The sequence below is a fragment of the Thunnus maccoyii genome, chromosome 13 (assembly GCF_910596095.1).
Source record: "Thunnus maccoyii chromosome 13, fThuMac1.1, whole genome shotgun sequence".
Classification (NCBI taxonomy): domain Eukaryota; kingdom Metazoa; phylum Chordata; class Actinopteri; order Scombriformes; family Scombridae; genus Thunnus; species Thunnus maccoyii.
Window position 1 is genome coordinate 23,156,657 of NC_056545.1, and position 21,638 is coordinate 23,178,294.

General features: G+C 40.0%; 1 protein-coding gene across 8 annotated transcripts in view; it reads left to right on the plus strand.

The window, feature by feature from the left end:
* LOC121910053 (unconventional myosin-XVIIIa-like) overlaps positions 1-21,638 on the plus strand; it is a 72,575-nt gene that overhangs the window by 43,147 nt on the left and 7,790 nt on the right. For 5 of the 8 annotated variants that reach the window (XM_042431002.1, XM_042431004.1, XM_042431008.1 and 2 more), the window contains 16 exons: positions 984-1,111; positions 1,293-1,447; positions 2,347-2,470; positions 2,582-2,782; positions 3,012-3,122; positions 3,601-3,705; positions 3,894-4,040; positions 4,263-4,376; positions 5,357-5,473; positions 6,040-6,123; positions 8,789-8,926; positions 11,037-11,222; positions 11,323-11,462; positions 12,134-12,178; positions 17,762-17,884; positions 18,462-19,881. In XM_042431002.1, the coding sequence (XP_042286936.1) occupies positions 984-1,111; positions 1,293-1,447; positions 2,347-2,470; positions 2,582-2,782; positions 3,012-3,122; positions 3,601-3,705; positions 3,894-4,040; positions 4,263-4,376; positions 5,357-5,473; positions 6,040-6,123; positions 8,789-8,926; positions 11,037-11,222; positions 11,323-11,462; positions 12,134-12,178; positions 17,762-17,884; positions 18,462-19,866 (3,323 nt within the window). In that variant the 3' untranslated portion in view covers positions 19,867-19,881. The remainder of the gene's footprint in view (positions 1-983; positions 1,112-1,292; positions 1,448-2,346; positions 2,471-2,581; positions 2,783-3,011; positions 3,123-3,600; positions 3,706-3,893; positions 4,041-4,262; positions 4,377-5,356; positions 5,474-6,039; positions 6,124-8,788; positions 8,927-11,036; positions 11,223-11,322; positions 11,463-12,133; positions 12,179-17,761; positions 17,885-18,461; positions 19,882-21,638) is intronic. The other 3 variants (XM_042431003.1, XM_042431009.1, XM_042431006.1) reach the window with 2 other exon arrangements.

A 21,638-nucleotide genomic window follows, 5' to 3' on the forward strand; every position in this document is an offset into this window, starting at 1 on the left:
AATGGGCATGTCAGCTCAGGTTAGAGGCATAATTTACTGAACGGCTCATACCAGCATTATTTGCACAGTTTGAAAAATCTCCCTTATACTAATTGTAGCTGCGGGAATGAGTAGCTTTGTTCGACTGTTTCAGCGGGAGACACGGCACTAAGACTTGGTCACATGCTATTAACTATATTTTCCAAGTTTGGGATTTACCGCTAGGGGATTAAGATGTTCGCTCCCAGGCATACAACTAATGCCTATTGCTGATTAGTCTCCACCTGCTGGGAAAGAGAGCTCCTGCTGAGAGCGTATTGTCCTTTTTTTCGCCATGCGCTCTCACCCCCCTTCAACCCACCTCAGCAGACAAGCCATTACAGAGCATATCAGAATTCTTAGATGAATGAGAAAATAATCGTTGGGATCAGAGCCGGTGGCCCTGCAAGTTGTCATTATGCTATATATATGCTAATGAGCAGCGCTGATGGAGGAGCCGGTGTTGGTATGTGAAGGAGAAATGGACAGCCTCTAAAATGATAAGGCTTGGAAATGAACCTGAACCTGAATGTCTGCCTGGCCGCTGTTATAGTTCTGATAGCCTCTGACAGCTCCAGAATTAGGGTCGGCTAAGAACTGTGGAAAGTGCCACTTAGACATGTCCTTCTCTAACTACTATTGTGGTGTGCTCTGAATTCTTCCCTCAGGTTTATCCAAGATTAGAGTTGAAACGCAAAGGCTGCTTTATAGTTTCCTGTCGAATTCTATGACCTTATAAGGTCGGGATTTGATGAAAGAACTTTTATTCCCTGAAAGATTATATTATTTTGATCCTTGAATGTGATGGCCATCACAGCTAGTACAGTGCATCCTGTAATCCACAGCATCCATATTTTCTGAGCTTTTGAGTCTCTTCCTCTATATATCCTGCTTGGCCTGCATTAAAGGCAGGAGACACCCAAATATCATGCAGACATTTCCTGAACTGTATGTCTTTCCTCCAGGAGGTGAGTGGCGGATAAAGTACAACCGAGCCATTCGTGAAATGGAGTTCACCAAAAAGAAACTCCAGCAGGAGTTTGATGAGAAACTGGAGACAGAGCAGCAGAGCAAAAGACATCTTGAGAGAAGGGCAAGACACTTTTTGTAATATTAAATCATTTTTCTAAATTGAATATATGGTTATCACACACTAGTAAGCTAGTTGTTTAAATGTTATAATAATGACATGCATTGAACTGTCATAGAAGAATAATGAAAATATGTGTGTTTGTTTGCATGTTTGTGTATGTGCATGTGTATGCACGCTGCAGCTGGCTGATTTGCAGACAGATAATGAGGATGTGCAGCGCTCTGTGCAACAGCTGAAGAAGAAGTGCCAGAAACTCACGGCAGAGCTGCAGGACACCAAGCTTCACCTGGAGGGCCTACAGAGCCGTAACCACGATCTGGAGAAGAAACAGAGGAAGTCAGTCTATCTATCTATCTATCTATCTATCTATCTATCTATCTATCTATCTATCTATCTATCTATCTATCTATCTATCTATCTGTCTATCTATCTATCTATCTATCCTTCCTTCTTTCTTTCATAGATACGTAGATACAGAGAACACATTGCTCTTTTCTCTTTGATTGGCCTGGCACAGACACTCTGACCCACCCTGCAGAACACTAAAGTTTTCTTTAATTTGAATAGTGACTGAGATGTTCTGTAATCTGCAGAATTGCATTAGCTGAGAAAATGACTCAGACTTAAAGCACTTGAGAAGCTATCGCTGTGGCAGAATGTGATCTCTCCCCTGTGGCTAATTGAAGATGCTCTGTGGGTGAAATTATTTTCAGCTGCGCTTCACAGAGAAAAACAGGGAATTACAACGAGCTGACAGCATGAAACACTTAGCTGTTAAGTTCACTAACCATAAGTGTTTCTGCCCTAGACAGCTGAAGAAAACATTTTGCACATTATTACAACCCAATTGTAAATTGATGGCTAATGGAAGGGGATAACGATTGAGGCTAAAATAGAGGTAGCACTGAAGTGATGTTGGGCTCGAGAAAGGCCTGGTGGTGGCTTCTCATAAGGAGTTATTGATGAAGTTATGATAAATGAATTTATAATGTTCATACACAAGGCCACTTTGCATCACTTCACAAAAGGTTCCAGTTTTATTAACCACATCTTCTGTATTATATAGTTTCAGCCTTCTGTACAATTGGCACAAACATATTGGCACTTTTTCTACACTTACAGATCCTTAAAGGGAGATACTATGATGCCCAATTGATGCCCTCTATGGTATCCTAGTCTTATGTAGAATCAACATTTTGCTGAGCTGTGTATATATATGTGTGTGTGTATTCCAGATTTGACCTGGAGCAGAACCAGGCTCAGGCTGAGGTACAAAGAGAAAGGACCCAGAGGGAGAAACTGGCTCGAGAGAGAGATGCAATGACTGGTGAGATGTTTAACCTCCGCCAGCAGCTGCAGGTAAGCTACTTTACAGAGGGTAAAGAGGGACATGTCTGGTCTCCCTGCTCTTTATATGACATAACTGGGCTGGTCCAGATGTGCTCTTTACTGTGCCTCTTCCTCCTGCAGGACAAGGACACTGAATTGTGCGCCGCGAATGTGAAGGTGCAGCAGCTGGAGGCAGAGCTACAAGATCTGTCCTCCCAGGAGTCGAAGGATGAAGCCTCACTGGCCAAGATCAAGAAGCAGCTTCGTGACCTGGAGGCCAAGGTGAAAGATCAGGAGGAGGAGCTGGATGAACAGGCTGGAACCATCCAGATGCTGGAGCAGGTACGGGGTGGGGGTGGTGCAGGTATGATAAATAGTCCCAGTATGAAAAAAGATTTTGCTGCTATAAGCTTTTTATATAATGGTTTCAACCTCAACAGATACGTATCTCATTTTAGGAGAAAAACAAATATTCTTGTTCTTACTTTTTCATTTCCGTGTATTCTTAATTCTGTGTTTGTGAATTTTATTTTTGATGTTATTTTATGTGTGTATCCTGTCATGTACCCAGGCTAAGCTGCGGCTGGAGATGGAGATGGAGAGGCAGAGACAGACCCACTCTAAAGAAATTGACACCAAGGATGAAGAGGTAGACGAGATCAGGCGATCCTGCAGTAAGAAGGTAGGTACTGCTCCTTCTCACTCTTACATTCATGAGCCACTTTGCAGTTTTTCCTATACGTAGCCTCTCTATCTTGAAAGAGCAATTAATCAGGCCTGGTCAAGACAGCACTGAGAAACATACTTGTGTGCTCTAAGTACATAGTACTTTCTTGCATTAAGTTGTTGAATTTATTTTTCAAGTGCATGTTGATTTTTAGAATTTTATATTATGATTTATACACAGCAGAAAGTGTCTATTACTTATTATTATTACTTATCATGTATTAAGAATAGCATGCACAAAATTAGATAATATTCTTTACACACACTGATAACAAAATAAAAACAATTTAGAATACAAATTGTGTTTGCATTTGTATCTATATTAAATGTGAAAAAAAGTCTACCAGGATGGTTAATGGTGTTATATTTGCTGACTTTGTTTATCTCTGATCATCTGTTTCTGCATCCTGACATTCTGTCCATGTGTCCTGCAGCTGAAACAGATGGAGGTGCAGCTGGAGGAGGAGTATGAAGACAAGCAGAAAGTGTTGCGTGAGAGAAGAGAGCTGGAGTCCAAACTGCTGAATGCACAGGACCAGGTACTTCCATCACTCTGTCTCTGGTCTCTGTCAGTGCAGTTAAGTGCGTGCGATTTAGAGTGTGCCACTTCTTTTGATTGGAAAGAAACTGCTGTTGAGTCTCTAGAGGTGCTATGGCTTTAGAAGGAGGATAGAAAAATAGAGTATGTGTAACGATACCTGCTAGAGAGGAGTTTTTTGTCATCCAGGTAAGCCAGAGGGATGTGGAAACAGAGAAGAGGCTGAAGAAAGACCTGAAGAGAACCAAAGTCCTTCTGGCTGATGCACAAATTATGTTGGACCACCTGAAGAGTAACGCCCCGAGCAAGAGGGAGATCGCTCAACTCAAAAATCAAGTACGCATGCCGCTCTATTAACAGATGATAGTTTGAATATGTAACCAAAAAAAAAAACAATTATAGTATAGTTATATAGTAAGTTATAGTATAAAAGTATCCACAGATTGATAAACCCTCAGTCCCCTGCATATCCAAGGTAGAGATCCTTGCTCTTGGTCTACTAATGTTTGTCCCTCACCTTTCTACTTGTCACTTTCTCCTTCCTCCTGTTTCTCACAGCTGGAGGAATCAGAGTTCACTTGCGCTGCAGCAGTGAAGGCTCGAAAGAGCATGGAGATTGAAATAGAGGACTTGCATATCCAAATGGAGGACGTGGTCAAAACTAAGATATCAGTGAGTTTGACATCTGTTAGGCTTTGTGTCCGGAGGGTGTAACCTATGACGCCAAGTAAAACCGCACTAATTGTGTTCCAATTACTCACTTGATCTTGCTTGAATCAGTTCTGCATATGTTTCCAACACAGAGAGTTTGTCTGTGCTATAATCAATAGCTTATAATATCATACATTTATAGATAATCTAATATACCTACCCCTTTTTTTTCATCTCTTGATGTACAAACAGATTTTCTGATGAAAGAGATATGGTTTCTGTAAATATTTCTATACCCTTCTTTTGATGAGCATATTAAACCAAAAACAACAAACAACAAACAGTGTTTAATTAATGTAGGGCCTGTGTCAAATTTTCACTCCTCAAAATGCAGCAGGGCTCTAACATTAATATGCGTACATCATCAAGCTGTGGTGGGATATTAAAATAATAAATGCCCTTTGGCATATGTCTGATTTCAACATTTTGCTCTAATGGATAAATAAGCTTTGTCGAATGTTTTTTTTTTTTCCATCTGCTCATTAATGGCTGTCTCATGAGAGTACTGCCTGCATTTCAGAATCATAGACTGAGGATGTTTGTGTCTCTGGGGATGACATACAGAGTGCTGTGCACCTGTGCTTTGCTTGTTAATTGCTGCATTTATGGCAAGGGAAGGTCTTGTAAATGTCTCAGATTAGAGAATGCATATTGAGGGCCTGAGTCTCCCCCCTGAACACAGAGGATGAACTCTAAATAGGACATCACCAGTATGCTCTACTGGCTGCACTTTTCCCTGCCTAAATGAGCCAATTGATTATCTCCAATTGGTCTCATCCTCCAGCCAGAACCCCGTCCAGTCTGTGTTTCATTGCCATTAGATGAGATTCCAGGACTGCCACGGCCCGGCCAGCTAATGACCATTTATCATATTCAATAGCTCATGAATAAATCCTGTCGTTCTGTACTAAAATGTGTTTCCTTCTCCCTTTGTCCCTCAGTTGGAGGAGCATGTCAGCCGTCTGCAGAGAGAGAAGAATGACCTGCAGTCTCGTATGGAGGAAGATCAGGAAGACATGAATGAGCTGATGAAGAAACACAAGGCAGCGGTCGCCCAGGTAACACAACCTGCTCAACACCTCAGCGAGCTGTTAGAAAGCCTTGAAAATACTGTTATATCATGAATCCCCCTCATCAGTGCCCAGACCTGCTCCTCAGGACAGGAAACAGGAAACATGAGAGGGGCACAATAGCAGAAGTGAAATGGATTATGACACAGTCTACAAAAATTGTAACTCTTTTATTCATTTGTAATTGTTTAATTGTATTTAGTTTGAAAGATTGAGGGATAAAATCACTGACAGTAGCATTAACATTATGTTCTGTTCTGTGTGTGTAAGTGGAATGGCTTTGAGATTTGGAGGACATATTCCCCTCCAAACACAGTGTGTGCTCTGCAATCAGGGAGATGCAATCTGTTCTACAACAGATCACATGACACATCATTTGGCACGGTCTCATTATTTTCATTAATCGTTTAGATTAAAAGTTATATATCTTTTCTGCAGACAGTTGAAGCATACATAGACACTCACACTTTCTCTTTGTCTCTCTCATACTCTATTGACTTTGTGTGCCTGTATGTTTGTGTGTGTGTGTGTGTATGTGTGTGTGTGTATACTAGTCTGCCAGGGACTTGAGCCAGATCAGTGACCTGCAGGCCCAGCTAGAAGAGGCCACAAAGGAGAAGCAGGAGATCCAAGAAAAGGTACAGTACAAGGAAGGATTCAAAAGCACTATAGCTGCCTGCCAGGAACCTGTCTGCTTCCTCAGCACTTCTCTCTGATTAGACCTAGGCTTTTCAGGCGTTTCTCTGATTATTGTGACCAAAAAATGCTTCGTTTCTGTGGCACTTTTCCTCTCAAAATTGCAATGCAATTTGCATTTAAATAGTAGAAATCAGTGAAGACTTAGAGTCAAGGAGAAAAATTGAGCTTTTGCTTCTCAGTACTCATATTTAAAGGAGGGGTCATGTACATAAACTCAGAGGCTCGTTTCTATGGTTTAACCAGTAGATCAAATTGAAGCACTCATTCTGGTCCTTTCAGTGTTTATTTCTGAATTTAATGCAGCAGCTTCTGTCTCAGTGATTTATCTCATTTGTGGTTTTGTTTGTCATTCTAATGCCAATGCATCATTTTATTTAAAAATATCAGAACGTTTTCAGAGAAATGAAAACACTGTCAGATGGTTTGTTTATTCATCGATGACTCAACTATCAACGTGATAAATGTGATAATTGGACATAGCAGCAAAACCTTGTTACCCTGTTTTATGTGTGATTCATATTCAAATCATTAAAAAAATTTTTTGCTCTCACACATGAAGAAGACCCTCACAGCAGATGCTCACCAAGGACTCATATTTAAAATGTCAAACTCCTGTTCTGTGCGACTTTTGTATTTGCTAGTTGCCTTGTTCACTCACACAAATACTTATAATGTAGAGATGAGTGGAACTATGGCATTCATTTGTGTGCCTTTTGTGTGTGAGCCCCATTATTCATAAGCATTTAATACACATTTATACAATTAATTTAACAGTTAATCACAGATGACAGATTGTAGCCCACATTTAAATATTTACTTTGAGGAATAACCCATTATTGCACACAGGTCTGAAATATATAGTCTGAAAACCTCCAGTAGTAAGTGGTATATTATGTTACATTATGCATACATTATTTTACTTTTGCTGTTATATCACCACTTAGAATATTGGCTGCATATGCACAAAAGAACATGTATCCATGATTCTCAGGTGAATGTTGCCCAAGGCTTTTGGAGCTTTTTCTATAAAATATGTCTGGACAATATGGCCAAAAAATATTATCATTTTCCCACATTGATCACTATCAATATTTCTCACAACATAAATATTGTACCACAAACTCTGAACTCTGCCGTGAGCTCTGTACTGTGCCTGTACAGAGTTTGTACTGTGTTCATGCAGAGTTTGTTGCAAGTCTATGTCTTAAGATTTTGAGGCACCTAAGCTCTGGTTTACAGTAAGAATGGCTACAGCTATGTGCTTTTAATATGTATGAACAGTCAAGTGATTGGACGGATTGTTCAGTTGAGTGTTTCTGCATACAGTTAAATAATTGATATTAGCATGTAGGAAATTCATGCATGGCCTCAACATTTCACACATAAAGTGGTTGTGTGTTTATTTAGCCTATTTCTGGGCTGATTGGTTTAGTTACTGTATAGTGTGCTGTTCGAGGCTCGGCATTAATGTGGGTTCATGTGGTAAAAAGGTTAATGCACCTGATATAGGCCTATGCTGATAATAGTGCTTTTATGGTGTTTTTCTGATGGAGCACTCTTTATTCAGAGGATAACCTCTAACTTGTTGTGTGTCATGTATTAATGCATGCCCATTTTGTTTTTTTGTTAAATCATTTTGATGATTACTATTGAAGCTAAATTTAGCTTAAGTATGTTAAACTTTAGTGGGTGTTTGTGTGCACATTATACTGTACATGTTCTAGTAGAGGTTGTTTTCCTCTAAGTGTTGATATGCGGTACACTAAACAAATAAAACCATCTGCCTTGAACAGAATGTATTTCAGATATAATTTCACTCAGGGACAGAATTGAGTTCTTGCCACTCCCTAACAGCAGTCCCTGTTTCTATTAGATTAAGCTATATGTATACCAAAGCTTTGCTCTACTCTGTTATATGCAAGGTCCACCCATTAGAATTTGTATGTATTTTTGGCTACACAAGAGACACACAGCAGGCTGTAAGGCATTGTTAAAACTTGCCAGAGAAGGCAGTGATAACCATCTGAAGCGTCTGACCTTGAAGTGGTTATCTCATCCCCAGTAGGAGGGAAATCTGGCTTCTTTAGTAGTATCAAAGGAAAACTCCAAATCCTCCTTGTCTCAGATGCAAAGTCCCTCATTAGGTGCCATGCTGCCTTTTGGGTCGTTTTTGTTGTGACGTATCTTTCCTCCTTTTATCAGTCATGAAAAAACGATTCAGATGGAACAAACGTGCTTTGCATGAAGCTCAGCCCTTTCCCAAAGCCTGTGAAATTACTGCGACTCGGTGCTACTCAGCCTGAACCACAAGCTCTTCTATTGACCATTTGTGGTAGATTTGGGGCTTATCTAGAGCTCATTATTCAGACTGGATGCACAATATTTATCTGTACCAAGATGGATTAAATTCACACAAATAGGGTGAAAAGTGAACATTAATTTAGTTTGCGTACACATAACATCAGCACAAAGTATTCTGTATTCCTCGCTTAAGAGGAAGTTGAAAAACAGAGGTCAAGAAGGAGGTCTGCAATTAGTGCTGTGCAGGGAGTGATTGTGTATGTTTATGTATATGTATGTGTGTGTTTATGTGTATTCCTCTAGGTACATTCACTGCAGAACCAGCTAGAGTTTCAGGAGCAGTCCATGGTGGAAAAGTCTCTTGTGAGCCGTCAGGAAGCCAAGATCCGTGAACTGGAGACCAAGCTGGAGTATGAGAGGACACAGATAAAACGCTTGGAGGTGAGATAATCCTCTGTGTCTAAAAAATGTAAAAGACATGTTTTGTGAACCTACAAATGCAAATTTGACATTTAATTTTCAATTTGTCAAGAGGCACAGCCAATATAAAGTGAGGGTGTGTTGTCCCTTGCATAGGTCCATATTTTTAAGTTGCTGGTCAAGAAAAGCATCCACCAAGGAATACATATATTTTGATGAATAACTGACAAGAGTACCATGTAAAAATTATATGTTTTTAGATGTGTTAAAGGTCCAAGAAGTAATTTTTGACCACATAGATGAGAACAGCACATCCAGGTACTATGCCCTTGTGTCATGCCCCCACCCCTCTAAAACAGTCCCTCTAATTTGACTGGTGGTGAATGCAAAGGTCTTCACCAATTTAATAGCATAAAATAAGAAAACTGTATTGCTTTTTAGCTATTAGGAGCCCAAATCCTATGGCCAGGCAGGCTAATCATTATGTTATGTTGTTGCGGATCAACGATCTGCGTCATTGTATAGGGGTTGATGAGTGTCATAGCTAACTGCTAAGCTAAAGTAACTAGTAGATCTGAATAGCATTTAAACAACTGTGGGATTAGTGAGAAAGTTGCTAAAAGGAGAGCGCTATGAGTGCTTGAGCAGAGTTAGTATAAGTTTAAATGTACAGTGGGTAATTAGCTGCTGTAATGAAGAATACGCTATCAGTAACACAGAAACGTTGGCAACTGGAAATGAGACAATACGCTTACCGCGGCACGTTAGGTCACAACTTCATCTGAGCAGAGGTTAATGCAACATTTAGACACACTTTGAATTTGGATTATTAGATGATAATCATGATATAAAATCACTTCAGGGAACAGGCAGGTGAAGCCGTTTTACTTGGTACCTATGGTTCAATAAATCAGGGGAAAAGCCATCTTGCTGCAGCCAGTGATAGCGAGCTAGCTGTTACAGGAAAACATTAAATTGGGATTTCATTGGCTTTTCAGTATGTTTGTTCCGTATGCCCTTTCAGTGCAGCATCAACATTCACTTCTTTAACTTTTAACATTATAACTGTTGACTTTAACATCATCAACTAATCTGTGATGAAGTGTTGGCCGCAGATGTATCCAGGGCTGCGGATTCTCACGCATTGACCATGACACTCATGCAATTGACACTTCTCACATGCTGTCATGCCACATGTCCATTTTCTCATGCAGTGAAAAACAAATTCATAACTCATAATGTTGTGGCGCGAAAAGAAGACACTGACAGCGCACGGACAGATAAGACAGAGCAGCACAGCACAACAGCAGCACTGTGCAGCAGTGAGTTATTCAGACCATCAGGGGAAAAGCGAGAAATATACACAAATCTATTATATTGTAATGTATTCCCGTGCATGCTGTTTAGAGTAATCTCCGTCAGCGGCTCTTCTGGCAGCAGCACAGAATCTCTCCCTCTCCTCTTGAGGCAGGAGTGAGAGTGAGTTACTATGGTTATGAGACACTCTGCTTCTGTTGCCCTGAAACTTTCTTGCGATTCCCAAAAATAGGTTTTTAGGTTAAATGTGAGGCCATTTCATTCATCCAAGTTGTTTCTACTTTTTGCAATTGGTAGACTTTGAGTGTGTCCTTGTGAGTATTGAGAATAGCAACCCTCAGGTTGAGCTTTGTTTAACCAGGTTTAATTATCCAAATCATATTATGTGTTGTGTGACTATTTCATTTCTATAAATTGTTGTCTTTGTTTGACCTTGAAGATTGCCTAGTAGCCTGCAACCCACTACCATTTTATAATGTTTTTATAAATATAATTTCAAATATGAAATAGCCATTCTTCAATAATTCTTGGTTTTCATAGCACCTTCCATCTAATTTATGTATGTGAATATGACGTGTGGTCACGTAGGCTTGATCTTCAGCTTTTAGCAGCACAGAGCTAAGATTCATTATGACATGTCCACTTTTCAACGTTCAAATCAAATTCCTCCCAATGTTATGTCCTGCCTGTCTATCCTGTTTCACTCAAAAATATGTCATGATGCAGAAGTTAGATACTCTCGAAATGCTGAAAATTGTCCATACATGATCTTTGTGAGAACAAGTTTTCCCAGCTCACCTAAACTTCTCCCTAGAGCCTGGTGGGTCGTCTGAAGGAGAACCTTGAAAAGATGACAGAGGAGAGAAACCAACGCATTGCTGCAGAAAACAGGGAGAAGGACCAGAATAAGCGAATGCAGAGGCAGATAAGAGACATCAAGGAAGAAATGGGTGAGCTGTCCAAAAAGGAGTCCGAGGCAAGCCGGAAGAAGCATGAGTTGGTAAGGCTTTGGGTACTGGGAGACTTGATACGATCCACTGGAGTTAACACTTGAGGAAAGTAGTAACCACACTTCTTCTATGCTGTGATCCACTCACCAGGAAATGGACATAGAGAGCTTAGAGGCAGCAAATCAGAGTTTACAAGTGGACCTTAAGCTGGCTTTCAAGAGGATAGGTGACCTGCAGGCTGCCATTGAGGACGAGATGGAGAGTGATGACAATGATGACTTAATCAACAGGTACAGCACAGCTTTAATTGCCTGCAAAGGAAGGCAGAACAACTTTTGCTTCTGTCAATCTGTAATGTGTGCTTGGTACATCAGGGGATACTGTACTGTAGCTAGAGGCTTGGAGTACTGGAGCACATTCTCTTCGCAAGTTGCAAGAAAAGTTACCAAATGAGAGCAGCTATATTTTTTTGTAGCCTGTCAATCACAACTTGTATCTTCTCATTCTTTATCTTCCACATCTTCCTACATCAATTTCTCTTGAGCCTTTTGTGCAGTCTCTACAGTATCTGTTCCCCAAATACCTCTCACATGGTTTAATTTGGTTCCCTGCTTCTGATCTTTTGTCTTGGTGCTACTTTTCCCTGTTTAGTTACTCCTTCCCTCTTTGCAGAAGGGTTGAAGGTTATACTAGCTCTGAGCCCACTGAGGTAAACACTGACTGCAATAATACAGACCTCTTAAAGGAAGACATTACACACTCTGACTCTGTTTGAGAGGGAGGCCAGCAACAGCATGAGTTGATTTACTGAATCACTGCTTTACAACGGATAGTTATTCTATGTGTGCGTGTGAGTGTAAAACAATTTATTTGCTGTTATCTCATTTTGTCCTCTTTTGCGCTGTTGTTTACGTATCTCACCTTCTCTGTTTCTCTTTTTTCTCTTCCACACTTCTGGCAGTTTGCAAGACATGGTGACAAAATATCAAAAAAGAAAGAACAAAACGTGAGACTGGAAAATGCATCCTTTTGTGTCTGTCATTATGGTTGTTTTCAAGTTGTTTTCTCACCCATTTCATCCACACGAGACAATAATGCAGTATGCCTTATTCTTTCAGTTTGTATTGTTCACAAAAAAACTGTGAAGAGAAGAGATTTTAAAAAGAATGGAAAACCATGCCTGATAAATGTTATTCTTAAAGCATGGCCACACTGTTTCAATTTGTTTTATGTTATTTTGTACCAAGTGACTGCAGGTGATTTCAGGGCTTATTTTTCTATGGACGTTTTTTGGCCTCTTTATTGAAATGACAATGCATTTTGCAATTGGCAATTCAATGTGCAATTTGGTCATGCAATCTGAAAATGCATTTTGCAATTGGAAATGCAATATGCAAAGTGGCAGTGTATGGAGGTTCTTTTGTATCTTTATTATGCAATCAAACAGAATAGGTTTGCAATCAAAAAATAGATTTGAGAGTAAAACTATCGACACTGCAAAAATGTTTTATTGCAAGAAAAATGCAAGATAAATTTGTGATTAAAATGCAAATCAAAAACTTTTGTTTGCGAATCCCAAAGACTTGTTTGCAAATCCAACATTTTTTACATAGCCTATTATTAATATTTTTATAATAAGTATTGTTTTTTATTATTGATAACAATAATTAGTATTATTATTTTCTTTTACAAGGTCACTATATTTATTTATTAATAGCCTATTGCTGCAGGACTATGGGTAATTTTCCGACCGAAGTCGAAGTCTGCACCTCAAGCGGACTCTCTGGAAGTCTATAGACCGCTGAATGTTATAATGTATTACCACTGACTGTACCAAAAAAGTGTACCATGGAGTTCTCAAGGAAGCAGGAGACCTGAAACTACAAGTCTCAGTGCTAACTGTGCCATTAACATTAGTAGATGCTTTACAATAATAAAACTTGAAGGCTTTTGAATGCTGAATGCTGAATGCTAAAACATTGGTGTGAACTTAGTCTAGATATTTCCATTTGAATAAAGAGGCCAAAAAAAATCCATAGTTTTGTAGTAGGCAGAATTCATCTGAAAAATGTGTTTGCATACAGGTTACTTTGCACAATAGCAGAAGATATGTAAACTAAAATGGTAAATAGAGTACTCTAACTCTAAATGGCATCATCATTCTCCTTTAGGCCAGTCTCACTACTTTGGGAAATATGACCCAATTGAAAAACAGCTAAGTGTTACAGACCTGCGGTAATACTGCATCATTGTCTCCATGAATATTTTGCATGAAACACTATCCTTTAGTACATTTGCAGCATTATCATGCACCATCTTGCATTTGTTTGGATCTAGGGTTAAAGATGTTTTGCACTGAACTCCATTGTTTTTACTTATCCCCTGTGTGTTTTTTTCCAAAGCACATGCAACAAGTTCATATCTCACTGAGTCAGTATGGGGAACGCACTACAGATTTTCTCAGGATATTATACGTCCATGTGAATATAAATCAGAAATATGTCAGCAAAGTTTGGAAGAAATCTCTTAAATTAGTACGAATTGATTTCAATGTCCACTGATTGTTTTCATCTTTTTGTCATGATATTGCCTCCATGTTATAATCATTTTTCTACTCCTGCACTGTTTTGGTTCATAGACTGATAAGAACTTAGAGATACAGGCTGAGAGTACACTATAACCTGAAAACAAACTAAAATGAAAATGTTGCACTTGGACATACAGTATGCTTTTGCAAAAATAGAAATGAATAGAAATACATTCCAATGGCAATAAAATTGGCCTTCAACAATTTAACATAGATGTGCTACAGGATTACTGAAAGTGTAAAAAATATCCGTATTTACAGTTTAATTGAAAAGCTGTGTTTCCAGCTATCAAAGCTGGAAACACAAGGAGTCTTTGCTCATTGCCATAAGGATTCTAATTATCAACAACTATTAGCCAAGCAAATTTCAAAATCCGTCTAATATAAATGTTTTTCATGTTAAATGTGTAGCTTCTTACATTGGTAAAGTATGGCATGAAGAGATGGTTTGTAGTGTGCCTCTTACACAAACTTAGCATGGTGGGAGTAGCTTACATGTGCTCTGGAAGAACTTGAGCACAAATTCAAATGCTTGAGTCTGTGAAATGAATGCAGCATACTGTGACTGTACAGTCAGCAAGTGGTGCAAGACAGTGATGGCACAGTGCACTGAAAAGTTTTCAGCTGTTGATGTACATGCATGCAACTACTCCACTAATCCAATCTATTTCATAGTGTTGTGAAACATTTAACTTTAACACAAATGTTCACCTTGTCTTGCTTGAGAAATAATTGTGTGTCATTGATTGTGAATGTTAAATATGTTCTTTTGACTAACTAAACCCCATTTTCTTTCAGTTTGTATATGGTGAAAGCAATTTTGCGGCATGTTAAATAATTTAAACCTTCATCAGAGTGAATTTAATAAATGTAGTCTTCAGTTTGTAGCAGACATACCCGTCCATAACTTCCCGCTTTAACCTCTGATTGCTTCTTCAAAAAGACATGGCATCACGCTCTTTATCACTTTATTTTTTTGTTATCCATTTTTCATCAGACAACCCATGTGTATCAGTGCTCTGCTTTTCTTTTTGTGCAACTCAAAGAAAAAAGCATTGATTTGCCATGTTTACTTAATTGCATTTTTCCCTCCTTTGACATCATTGCATTAGCAGCATGGATGAACAATAATAGAGGAGGGGATTTTTCTTCAGATTATGAAGTGGATTTTCCAGATGATTTACATTACTATTCAAAATTTTGGTAGTAAATGCGTCAAAACAAAGGTTACGATAGCAGGATTATTATTGTTGTAGTGGGAGATAATGTAAGGAACAATCTACACTGGTCTTCCCTTCACAGACTGCAGCAGACTACAATGAAAGAACATAATGTAACATAATGCATGTAGTGCAAACTATGTAAATACAGTATAAACAGTATAAAGTGACTGGAAAGGTTTGCTTTTGTGGTAGCCTAACTATTCTCTAAGAAAAAGGTGTTAATTATCCTTGAAAATGAATTACATCGTAGAGTGTGTATTGCACACTGTTTTAATAACATAAACTGATGCTATGTGCTCTTTTTTGTCAATATGTGCAGTAATTAACTCACGTTAAACTGATACCATAAAAATATGGTGTCGGTACCACAAGTGCTAAACTGCTAGAACCAAGCCATACGAGATTTGATGCTGAGTGTAAGTATTTGTGACAAAGATTTACAACCAGTGCAGGCCAATTGTCAGAAGCGATTAATGTTCACTTCTAAATTCTTGGGGCTTGTTTGTATCTACGAGCCTCAGGACTGGTTAGCAAGTAGTGCGGGGCCAATGACAAATCGTTTGTGACACCATTTGCACAGCACTCAATTGCAAGCCACCTTTTATTTCGCACGTGTTTGTGTGTTAGAGCAAGGGGGGGAGCGGGAGTGGATTTTGCTGTGGGCTAGTTTCATTATTTTATTGTACAATATATCATGTTAAAAAGTCACAGCATCAAAGAGCTGACAAATGGGCAGCATGTGTAATCAACATGCTACTATTAAGGAACCTGTTATCTTTTTTTTGTGGGGCTTTTATGTATTTATCATGCAGTAGAGAAGAGAGGGAGTGGAGGTATAATAGCTGAATTTGGACTCACAATTTAGCTCGCTGCCTCATGTAGGGCCTCTCAAACTCTGAAATGTCTTTCTGTAGAAAATAGTACAATCAGGCCATTTAGTCTCTGGGATAATCATTACCTTCCCCTTAGAAAGCCTGGCTGTAAGGTTGATGATGAGAAAGTTAAATATGTTAATGCTCTTAGAAAGCTTAAAAGCCTGAATACCATTCAGTCCAAGACTCTGAGGCTTCTCTTGTCTTGTCTGTGCTCATTCTCTCACCACACGCAAAAGCTTTTGGGCAGACCACCAAAAAAAGAAAAAAAAAAAAAGAATGAAGGAGAGAGGACACTTTGTTCTGTGAGGAAACATAACGTGTGACAACGTGTGCTCGGTGACAAAGGAAACACTGTTCAGTTGGAGACCTCTACATAGATGGATACATGGACACATGATGGAGTTTAGCTGTATGGCTGTCATCTCACGTCTCTTTGAATATTGTGTTTGCTCTTCATCCTTATAAGCCTTTCGCAACATGTTCCAAGGCTCAGACAGATAAGCTTGTCCAAGAAGAAAGATTTGTTACCAGCATAGCTGTTACTCATTTTTAATGATCGTCAGTTGTCTGTAGACACTGGATGAAATATATCTACACTCAGCGATAAACAAGGCAAATATTTTAGATTGATGAAGCGAGCGCTCTTTGAAAGTTACTGTAGGTAAGACTATTGTAAAGATGAACGTCCGCTATTAATCAAGAAGGATTGAAATTTGCAGCTCTGTTACAACAACCCTGTCATCATCGCCACTGTTCGGCCTGCTCCAGTGTTTTAAATTTACAATATATTTTCTTGCTATGCCATGGAGAATGTCATTTCCTCTGACAGAGCTTACAACAGCAACACCAGTCAAAAGCAGTCCGGGGCCCTCAGAACATACTGTATGCAGCTCTGTGCAATTTTAAAACCGTTGTATATGTGAAATGTAAATATTCATTTTCACACGTCATGTAGCCAAAAAACACAGTGTATCAAGCACCAATGTTGGAAGCAGCATGTGCTCAAACAAATGGAGGATTTTTCACATAATGCATTCCACAAACACATTTGGGACCACAATGGCAGTATTGAGGTTATGCCACTCAGCCTTCTTTAAGCTAACTATTTCCTGTCACATTAACCTTCCCAGACAATGGGATGCATAATTCAGAAAATTCGTCGTGGATTTGATACAAATGAATGAGGATTGACCTTATCCAGGTGGGATCTACCACGCTTTTTCATCAGGATCCACAGGTCTCTGTATATTGATTGTTATGTCAAGCGTAGGGCCACGGGGCTGTCTCGTGGCTCCACTCCAATAACAATCACCAGGAGCAGGTGACATGCCACACAGATGCTAGCAGCCCAGAAGCAGCCAAACAAGTTGATTATCCCTCCAAGAGCTCATCTTCATTCTGCCTAGATAATGTGTCTGTTGAACATTCTGTTGAAAAACATCTTGAATATGTTGATATTACTCTGTCATATAACTGTTGTTTACTCACAGCCTGTCTGGATTGCCTTGCATCATTCTAACAACTTTTGTTATGAGAGAATGAATACAACTGTGAAATTCCTAACAGAAAGCCTCTAATATGTGAAAACTAACCATTATTTTTCCTGTGTGATTCCTCTGATGCTACACGCCATAACATATTCACACAACAAGCCATTTAGTCACATTTTTATTATTAAAATCTGTTGAAATTGATTCTAAATTGTCAGTAAGCTGATTAAGAGATTTATTTTATTAGGAAAATTGTTGAAAGAAGTTGGTTTATATTAAAAACAAGAGGAATTATCTCATCCGATTCGAAGATTTATGTACTTGAAGATGTGAAACTGACTTGTTAAGATGAATATTTGTGCTGTAGTCTCAGATGTTTCTCACATACAACCCTGTTTTTTCTTTCCCTCACAGTGGGGATGAGACAGAAACAGATTCAGAGGTGGAAGACCGTGTGGATGAAGTTAAGTCTTGGCTCTCGAAGAACAAAGGCTCCACCAAGACCCTGACAGATGAGGGGAGTCTGAAGAGCACCAGGTTAGTGCCCCCATCCTTCTGCATCATGACAGATAACCATGTACATCCCTGTGGAAACGCAGTGATAAAACTGCCCACATTCCCAGCCTTAAAAAGGCTCAGGATTACCTGGGGCAGTTTGCAACAGAAGGGTGGGTATTTCATGTGATTAGGTGTCATCTCTCTCTCCCAGTAATATGTCTAATGACAGGAGGCGGAATGGGGAAGTGGCTGCTGTCAAATTTATTGAAGTGGCCCGTGGCCAGTTGGCACGCCTGCTAAATGACGCCTCTGCCTCAGTTAGATAGATCTTCTCACTGGTTGATTGCCTCACTTTCTACAGTGCACACTGTACATAACAGCAATAGCCAGAGATATTGTGTATGTTCCCTGACTCTTGACTGGTCCCAAGGACAAAATGAAAATAACAATAAAACATCAGAATCAACATCAAAATCTGAACTCTCAATTGCAATTTATGAGTTTGATATTGAATATTACAATAATTAAGAATTTCTCCTTTAAGTTTGTGGAGCTCTGTTTTTTTTTGTCTTCTGTTGGTTGTCTCTGGTATCAATTTTATTATGTAACCCTTTAGATATGCAGCAAATGCAGACGTCAAAGAGGTGAAAGAAGGTAAGGAGAAGATGAGTGACGGAGGTAAAGATGGGAAAGAGGTAGAGCAGAACAGATCAGTGTCTGTCATGAGTTCCCTGAGCTACAGGAAGCGTTCAAACCTGAAAGACTCCATAGGGGGTACAGGCGATGAGAGCTCCCTGTTTAGCACTCTCAAAGAACAGCATGACACACCAGACCACGCCTCCATTCGCAAAGCCAAGTCTAAGTCTGGAGAGCTCCAGGAGGATTGGAAGAAGAGCCAGACACAGGAGGACTTAGACGACAAAGGCTCCGTCATCTCCCAGGCCTATTCTGAGGCCACCAACAGAGCCAGGAAGGGTCTGGAGTCCCGCTGGACCTCCCGTGGCAGCCCTGAATTTGATAAGGACTCCATGGTGTCCTCTGTGGCTCCTAGCAGGATGTCCACAAGGAGGGGCATGTTGGACATGGATGATGACAATAAGTCTACTATCAGCAGCGTGAGCCGCTCTAGCCCCCGATCACTGCATCGCAGCGCCTCTTGGAAAGATGAGAGACGCAGTAGCTCTCGCTTGTCTCTTGCCCGCAGCTGTGGCCTCAGTGAATTTGGCGTACATCTAGATGATGATGACGATGATGATGCCAGGAGTGCGGCCTTTAGTGAAGCAGGACTTTCATCTTACAGTCCCCGCTCTCTCAGTCGCAGCTTTTCTAACCCAGGCCAACCACGCTCCTCAGACAGCAACCTGCCAGATACATCTGACGTCAAGTCTGTCTCCCACCGCAACTACTTGGACCCTGATTTAGAGGCTGCCATCAATGAGGTGCTGAGCTTCAAACCCATTAAGTTCAAGCGCAGCAAACTTGACGAGTCCAGTGGTGAAGAAGATGATGAGATGAAGGGACCAGGGAGTGAGGACAGTAGGAAGAAAGGAGAAGATGAGGGTTGCAGCACATCTAGCCTGCGCCGCTCTGCATCAGGCTCTGCTCTGGACTACGGAAATCGTCCGTCCAGCATCCTGAGTACTAGCAGCTCCCGCAGTCGTAAAGATAAAAAAAGTAAAATCTCTCTGTCAGACAGCTCTTCCTCAGATGATCACCACAGCAGAAAGAGCTCAAAGCGGAAGAAGGGAAAAAAGTCCAAGAAGAGATCTAAGAAGAAGCAAAGTGAGTCAGAGGATTCCTCTTCCTCCTCAGAGTCGTCATCCTCCTCCTCCTCCTCCTCCTCTGGCTCCACCATCTCATACCGCAGCTCCAGCAGTGTTAAAAGGGCCCCGAAACAACCATCTGATGATGAGATGGAGCCTGCAGGTCACGGTGCATCTGGCAGGAAGGAAACCAAGAAGAAGCAGAAGAAGATGGATAACATGATGATGAAGTACCTCTACAGGCCTGACAGTGACTGATACCAAAAGACAAAGGTGATGCTTGGTGTGCTAATAATCCAGGAGCCTGGCATAACTGAAACTGATTCAGGATCGTTCACTTAACATACTAACTAAGTTTGCTGTGTAAATGTTTGGTGTGTATTCTGACTCTGTGAATAATCCTTATAATACACTAAAGTTGACTTGTTTTGTACTAGATAAGCCCTTGGTACATTTTTCAAAAGTCTCATGCTAATTATTAGTGTGTGCCACCATCATTTTTTTCCTTTTCTCCATTTGTCTTCATTTTTTGGCCAGACTTCATAACCGCGGTTGTCCGTGAATGAGTGAGTGAGTGAGTGAGTGAGTGAGTGAGTGAGTGAGTGATGAAGTTACACCGTTGGTCAGCTGGCTGAGTGTTGGAGTTTCCCCATTGGCCGTTGCTCTTTCAAAATGATGCGGCACGAGATGATTGAAGCGGAGGACGGCAGTGCGATGCACGTACCATTGTCTCTACTGTCTCCTCCTCTATCGTCCAGTGTGATTGACTCTCCGGCTGACAGCTGTCAGCAGCTGGCAGGAGAGACGCTCCGCAGTGCATTTTGATTTTATAACTGATTTTATAAACAAACATAGCTTAACCATGTCATGTGATATGCTACTTCAGTACTTTACCAGCAAATATTACTGGGACCACTACAGAAAATTGCAGATGAACATTTAATACCCAGGAATTAACATTATAGACACTACCACTGACTATCCCTGTAACAAATTGGCCACAATTTCACACATTGACCATACATGGTCCAGCCATATACTAGGTTTTTACCTAGTAGACCTAGTCTCGTTTATTATGCCGTATAGTTTGCTTCTAGTTTGCATTTCTGACACACTCCAGTCACTTTCATTTTATTTCTAATACATTATAATGCCTAATAAAACAAATTCTGATACATAGCTCGAGAGGTATACACTAATCCATCATTGCAATTCATCACAGGTTACCTTTCTGTTTGTCGCTTTAACGTTTATTCATCCCACTCCCAGCCATCAAGAACAGTACACTGAAATACTAGTCCTCACACAATTTGTTACTCTCCTATTTTCATTTTCATTTTCATATATGCAGAGATGTAATCTCTGCATATGTGAATGTTTCTCTGAATTGATTCTATTATAAGTATGAGCCGTTGGTATGAGAGAGAGGTGTGTCTGGATGTGGCTGTTCTTAAAGCACAAGCAGATGTTGGCAATGAAGCAAAAACAAAATGACACCAATTTAAGCTTTAGTGTGTTAACTGGGAAGAGTTTAAAGAGGTGTGACATGACTTGATATTACTGGATGTGGATACTTTGCATCATAATTAAAATGATAAATTTAGCTCTAAGCTTCAAAAGCCTATCTATTTTAAGAGTAATTTTACTTGACAGTTGGAGCATCTCTGCCTCCTGTGTGATTTTAAAATATGCAAGACAGCGGGTTTGAGGGGTTTTTTGTTTGTTTTTTATGATGGATAGGACAAGTGTCCTTGAATATGTTTGCCTCTTCAGTGGAGCACTTGCTCTTAGGTCCATTGCTTGAATTAAGGCTGGTTTAATGGACTGAATATGGTACTGACATGTATGTCAACAATATAGTTTTCATAATAATACAGGATGACAGTTTACAATTAAAAAACATGTTTTAGTGGGGAGTTTCTTAAGAGTAGTCTGCCTCCATTCAAACATTCATCTAAAACATCACCACAGAGCTTCCATGCTACCAGTTTGCCAAAAGCACTATTCTCTGGCAACAACAGCTAAACCCA